This window comes from Nicotiana tomentosiformis, chromosome 2 (assembly GCF_000390325.3).
Source record: "Nicotiana tomentosiformis chromosome 2, ASM39032v3, whole genome shotgun sequence".
In the NCBI taxonomy this organism is placed as follows: Eukaryota; Viridiplantae; Streptophyta; class Magnoliopsida; order Solanales; family Solanaceae; genus Nicotiana; species Nicotiana tomentosiformis.
The window spans coordinates 23,451,114-23,457,547 of NC_090813.1; the positions used below are offsets into that span (position 1 = coordinate 23,451,114).

The 6,434-nt window shown below is 38.6% G+C and overlaps 2 protein-coding genes across 2 annotated transcripts; both read left to right on the forward strand.

The window, feature by feature from the left end:
• The first annotated feature begins 340 nt into the window (after window positions 1-340).
• On the forward strand, window positions 341-2,379 carry LOC104118395 (uncharacterized). Its single transcript, XM_009629626.4, has 3 exons — window positions 341-546; window positions 889-1,215; window positions 1,936-2,379. Exons 1-3 carry the CDS (start codon window positions 474-476, stop codon window positions 2,094-2,096), a joined length of 561 nt encoding a protein of 186 aa, XP_009627921.1. The 5' UTR covers window positions 341-473; the 3' UTR covers window positions 2,097-2,379.
• A 2,722-nt stretch (window positions 2,380-5,101) lies between these two features.
• Window positions 5,102-5,892, forward strand: LOC138904483 (uncharacterized). Its single transcript, XM_070192980.1, has 2 exons — window positions 5,102-5,230; window positions 5,365-5,892. The coding sequence occupies exons 1-2, from the start codon at window positions 5,102-5,104 to the stop codon at window positions 5,890-5,892; spliced, it is 657 nt and encodes a 218-aa protein (XP_070049081.1).
• The last annotated feature ends 542 nt before the right edge of the window (window positions 5,893-6,434 follow it).

Here is a 6,434-nt window from a genome sequence, read left to right on the forward strand (position 1 = left end):
AGTCTTCTTTACCACTATATATATATAGAGAGAGAGAAAAAGAACGTTTTTGCCTAACTTGTATGGTATAATTTTTAGACACAGGAGGTTCGGTTGAACTCCTTTTCCTTCATCTAACTCTACCATGATTACAATTTCAAAATACGAAAGTAAAAAAAAAAAAGAAAAAAAAACTAACACTACCCACCCACTTAAAATGAATAAAAATTAGAAGGTACGACCAAACAAATAAAGTAAACTTGTGACCAGACATTAGATATTTGTCATGACCGCATGTAATCTTAGGTTTCTCATTGTCATCACCTCCCTATATATATTCAAGAAACCCCTCCATTCTCTTTCATGTTACAAACACAATTCCTAACCTTCAATTCTTCTTCCAACATTTCTCAACAACACAAAGCCTAACAAAATAACACTCAAAAAACATTATTTTTTTCTTAAAGGAGCGAGAGAACAAAGAAGGAAAAAGAATGGCCTCACACATGAAGCATTCCTCCATAATTCTTTTCTTTGCTTGCACCCTTTTCCTCCGAGGTGCATTAGGTATGGTTATAATTCAATTTTATTCCCTTATGATTGATCTTATTGATAGTACAGAGAACGGGACTGTCATCTTGATAGAGATAATTCTACTACGTCAAATGTTTATTCTAATATTTGGACACGAGAAATATAGATAAAGAAATATATAAACTATCATTCATATTTATATTCAGACCTCATGTTTCGACTCTAAAAAATTTCGGACAAAGAATTCTAAGTTTTTATTCGAAATGATTTATTTTAGGAATCTTGATCATACCATGCACGTTAATATATGATTAACATGTATATGTTGAAGGCTTGAAGCTAATATACCTACTTCTTTTTTATTTCTATTTTTAGGGGAAATCATATGTGAAAACTTGCCAACAAATGTTTGTTCATTTTCTATCGCATCTTCTGGGAAGAGGTGTTTATTGGAGAACTCAGAGAATAAAGATGGAAAAATGGAGTATCAATGCAAGACATCAGAGGTTGTAGTTGGAAACATGGCAGAATATATTGAAACAGATGAATGTGTAAATGCATGTGGTGTTGATAGGAACTCTGTGGGGATATCTTCAGATTCTTTGCTTGAGCCTCAATTCACTGCAAAACTTTGTTCCCCTCCTTGTTATCAGAATTGCCCTAACGTTGTTGATCTTTACTTCAATTTGGCTGCAGGAGAAGGTATTAATAAGATTCAATCATTTTCACTTTATTCCCTTCACCATTTAGATCAATTTCAAACAAAATGTAACAAATTCTTTTTTTGTCTCCTGCTTTTGTTGAATTATGTGACATATCTAAAAGTTTACTCGGTCAGAGAACACATTTTTCCTCTGTTTAATCTTAAGACAGAGACATAAATCACACAATTCTTTTAACCAAGACTAAGGTGCCGTTTGGCCATAAATTTTGGCTATTTTTTTTCAAAAGAAAATTTGAAAACATTGTTTGTTCATGGAATATGATGTTTGAATTTTTTTTTCAAGTTCACAAAAGCCGGGTTAGGACAGTTTTTGGGCGAATTTTTTTTTCACTCACAAAACTTTAATTTTTAAAAAAATAAAATACATATCCAAACACAACTTCAAAAACTTTTTTTTTTAGGTTTCAAACGCTAGCTAAAAATTTATTGTATTGATGCATCACATGATTTTGGAGTTTGGACCCGAGCATGCTCAAAAAAACTTATTTTACATTTCTTAGGTCCTTGTCCTTTCAAACGTTTGCAAAGATGTCCCAAAAAGTTTATGCTTTTCTTGCAAATCAAAATCTGAATCAAAGAATATATCTTTTCTAGAAAAGCAATACATTGCACTCAGAAATTTCAACTTTTATTTAGTTCGATGACTGTTAATGTTGTCTTTTTCACTAATATTTCTTTTTTTAAAATGAAATATGCAGGAGTATATTTGCCAGATTTATGCAACAAGCAAAGGAGCAGCCCACACCGTGCCATGATTGAGTTATTGAGCAGTGGAGCTGCTATTGATGCCCCTGCCCCTATTGCTTCTGAAGATGAAGTTGTTGTTGATGCTCCTGAAATTTCCCCTGCTTCTTTCTAATTTATATGCACACACCTTCTAAATTAACACTATGTATGTATTATTCTAAGTTATTTTTCTTGCGAATACAGGCAAAGGAAACGCGAAACAAGTGTTTTAATATTTGTTACATATGTTACTATTGTAATAGTTATTGCATGTAGTATAGTGAGAGAGCCGGAGAGAGAGGATTTTGAGTTTATTGTTGATTTTCTTATATAGGGTTTATAGGAAATTGTTGCGAGAGAATCTGTTCACCAGTTTTTCTTCAGCTGAAACTTCAATAAAGATTATCTTTTTTTTATGTTTCTCTTACCATTTGTTTCCTTCACTTTCACTCGCTTACTTCAGTTGGTAGCCTTGTTTATCCGAAAAACGGTACAGTTGAATTTGTTCGTGATTTTTAGACAAGTGAATTAATTTTATCCAAAAGGTAATGAAATAACTGATGAAAAATGAAATACTTAGCCTTAAAATGTAGATAAAACGACAGAGCTAGTGAGTCCGGTTGCAAGATTTCCGGGCACAACAATGATAAGATCAAAAGCGAGAGAATAAAATTGTATTAAAATGTTGTATAGAATGTAGCGTAAGTTAGCCAAAAAATTCGCCCCCTACAATGATTACTGAACTCCCTATTTATAGCTATTTCTAGGGAAGGAAGTCCTAGAATCATGCACTTCTTTAATGTCAATTATGAGGGTCATTGATGAAGATGTAACATTGGACATAAATGCTAAATTCCTTGTAACGGACCATCATCCTTACTGCTGCAAAATACTCTATATTAAGTGTTACCGGGCGCAAAACATTTAATACTCCATTTATGATCGTTATTCCTTCCGGTGACAAGCGGAACATCTATGTTCGATGGCCATCCCCATCTTGCGTTTCATGTGTCCTTTCTTTAAGAGGCCACGTGTCATGTCGTATTTTTTCCTATACAGATAGTCCCCCTACTTTCCGGTGACACAATCTTAAGTTACCGAAAAGTTGGTAGAAAGCACCTTTTTGGTGAAAATTACTATAACTCCCTTTGAAGTTCTCTGACAGTTGATTAGATGCACGTCTCTCCATATTTAATGCCTCGAACACCCGTGATCCCATGATTCAGCACAGCTTTTGCCGATTATCGAGGTAATTATGGCCATGAATTTAGCCGCCAAAATTTTACTTATACGCACCATCCTTCTCTTATGTACTTCATAATCTCTCAAAATTCTAATTTTCATCTTTCTTTCCCAACTTGTCTCTGATCTTCTTCGAACGAGAAATTTTTATTCCTTCTATTCCAATGGCTTCCTCTTCAAAATGTGCTAGTTCTTCAAAGGGAAAGAATAAAACCGAGGATTTCGTTCCTCTAATAGTGGGTTCTATCATCCCAAGAAGGCTTAGTACTTTGAAGGATTTTGAAGAGAAATTTCCTACTGTTAACCCTCGCACATGGGCTGTTAGTAGGTATCCTTCTTCTATTCGCCCTTCCAATATTCCTGCTGTGAAGGAGAACTGCCGCTGCCATGAGTTGGACATCATTGCTCCTGGCCTATCGGAGCGAGTGACCCTTCCCAGGGAAGGGTTTACATATTTTTTTCACGTATCCCTTTACTTTGGGTGTGTTTTCGTTGAGCGGAGAGCTTGATTCCGTAATTGAGGAGTTTTGCCTTCGCTACCAGGTGTGTTTGGCACAGGTAAGTCCTTCAGTGTGGAGGACGGTCACGTGCCTTCGGCGTTTGTGCCTTAAAACTGGAGATGGGCTAACCCTAGCTCATATGATGAATTTTTATTCCCCCAAAATCTTCCGTGGGAGAATGATAAACCTTTGCAAATGTGGCCAAATGCTTTACTATCTAGCATGGACAACGACAATGGCCGTGGGTGGATGGAACAGTTTGTTACAGTTGCCACCAATGATATTACCCCAACAACGGCTTCATCCTTTCCGGTTGCTTGGAACCGCTCTCGTAAGTTCTCTTTAATACACCTTTTCTTACTAAATATTCTTTCATGCTTATATTGATCCTTCAACCTTCGTTTGTTACAGCGACTCGATGGATCCCACCGGTGATAGAAGGTTTGGACCAGTGGGTTCAGAAGATCTTGGATATCACAACGCCCGAAACCCGTTTGTAAAAAGAAATGTCCATTAAATACAGGTGGAAGGCCAAAAATCATGGTAACTTTAATTTACCTTATTTTCATTTTTTGTATATGAAGAAATTGGTTGAACCCTTATGACTTACTCAAGAAATTAGGTCTACCTGCGGGCTTAGTTGATGTCCCCGAGGAGGATGTTTTGGCTGACCCTGCTGATGCGACGAGGTTACTTCAAGAGGCACTTACTCGAACGAGCGTCTACGGGTCTGCCTCTGGCGCAAACGTTTCTTTACGGAGTCCCCATCCAGAGAACAAACAACCAAAAAAAAGATGTTCCTCTACGGACGGGGAAAATAATAAGAAGGCAAAGGTTGATGCCCCCGAGTCATCTCCGGTGGCGATGATGACTGGTCCTCCTTCCGGGCCGGTCAGACACTGTAATTATCGATGATGATGAAAAAGCTAATGATGAGAGAGCTTCTTTACATAGAAGGCGACGATCCCCATCATCTCAACAGGATGCTCAATCTATTGAGATAGTCATACCAACCGAGGATGATATCTCGGCACTTTGGGAAGAATTTGATTTGGTAGATAATGCCAACACCCATTCTCGGGCCCCAATCGTTGTGCTCGGTACTACAAGGCAGTGTACCAGGTTCGTGCTGTATTTGATTGGAGAGCATCAAACAACCAGCACTGCATTTGATGCAGCTGCTTCACACTTTTCAACTCCATCAGCTTCATCTCCACCTTCACCATCACCGGCAATTGCTACATTATTTCTGTCTTCGTCCACTCTTTAAACGACGGTTGCTACATCATCTCCATCGGCCGCACCTGACCATGAAGAAGGTATCCCTCCTCCACAATCTCCAGTTCATGGGAATTTGGGGCAAAATTATGCTGCCCCTTCTGAAGATCCACAAAGGATGAGGAGTGTTACCCTTTCGGTGTCCACCGGGTGCAACTTGCTTTTGAGGCCGGTAGAGCTTGCTAACTATCTGAAGCCTTTGGCTTTAGAAAAAGACTGGAGAAGATTTAGACACTCTCAGAGGAGTGTTTGTTAAACAATGCTATGCATAATGCCGCAGCGATGCGTTTCTTTCTTCCTATGTTATTTGCCCTACTTTTGAATGAATGTATTTTGTGTTTTACCTTTTCTTGTTTTGCAAGTCAATTTTCTTGCTTCTAGGGCCTTCAAAGGCTGATTCGTGAGAAGGAAGAACTTACTTCTGAACGGGATCAGCTTTTGGCAGAACGGGATCGGACTGTTCTCCGCCTATCAGACCTGGAAACCAGAGCCATCAAGGATGATGTTTTGGAAGCTCGTTTGCAGCAAAGCGAGCAAGAAGTGATAACCCTCAGCCAAGAAGTTGGTCCGCTGAGGGTTAGATTTGATGAAGCCAAGGCTAAATGGGCTGAAGTCCAGGATGCCATTCTTGCTGCAACCGAGCGCGAGGCTGCCTCCGCTAAAAGAGTGATTAATTTGGAAGCAGCCTTAAACTCCAAAAGTGAAGAGCTTGTTGTTGTGGTGGCGAAGCATGCCCAGCTAGAAGAGAAGTACAGGAAAACTATCCAGCATAATAGGCTTTTTAGTTCTACTGTCCGTGAGCTCGACGTCAATCTCAAGTCTGCTAAGTTCGCCGAGGAAAACCTTTCCACCGAAATTACTCAGATCAAAGAAGAACTCAAGTGTCGAGTGGCTTCCCTAATTGTTTAAAAAACTTATTCCATGTATAATATGAGAAGAAAAACCTTGGAAGAGTCCAAGACCGGTATCATTGACATTGATACCGAAATTGCTAAGGCCCGAGAGTTTGAGTTGGCTGCAAAAAATGGACTTCCGGTGCAGTGTGACGCTCTAGGTTCTTCTGATTCCAGTTTCGAGTTTTTGGAAACTGAAGAGGGATCGAAAAGCGATGATGCCGATGACCAAGCTAGGGAACACGTTGAGCCATCAGTGGAACCATCTACTACTCCCGGGGATGCAGATACTTCTCTTCCTCCTGATTTTGGAGACGCTGCAGTTTAGCTTTTTCTTTCTTTTTTTATTTTGTACCTTTAACATTTTGTTGTGTCTTTGTAAATAAACACATATTTTTTGCTCAAGTATCGTTTGAGTCTTACTTTTGTTTGAATGTTTATGCAAGTCTTTAACTTTTGTACTTGCTCAAGTATTCTGTGCATGTTGTTCTGTTTGCGCTTTATTATGTATAATCTCGGATACTTTTTCTTTGAAGCATTTTGGTTCAGAGAATTATC

What these genes read in the sequence shown, in the direction of transcription:
- LOC104118395 (XM_009629626.4), top strand. Translation starts at nt 474, where the DNA reads ATGGCCTCACACATGAAGCATTCCTCCATAATTCTTTTCTTTGCTTGC. An exon ending in TTTCCTCCGAGGTGCATTAG is followed by an intron (nt 547 to 888) that starts GTATGGTTATAA and finishes TTCTATTTTTAG; the next exon opens with GGGAAATCATATGTGAAAAC. An exon ending in CAATTTGGCTGCAGGAGAAG is followed by an intron (nt 1,216 to 1,935) that starts GTATTAATAAGA and finishes TGAAATATGCAG; the next exon opens with GAGTATATTTGCCAGATTTA.
- LOC138904483 (XM_070192980.1), top strand. Translation starts at nt 5,102, where the DNA reads ATGAGGAGTGTTACCCTTTCGGTGTCCACCGGGTGCAACTTGCTTTTG. An exon ending in TTAGACACTCTCAGAGGAGT is followed by an intron (nt 5,231 to 5,364) that starts GTTTGTTAAACA and finishes TCTTGCTTCTAG; the next exon opens with GGCCTTCAAAGGCTGATTCG.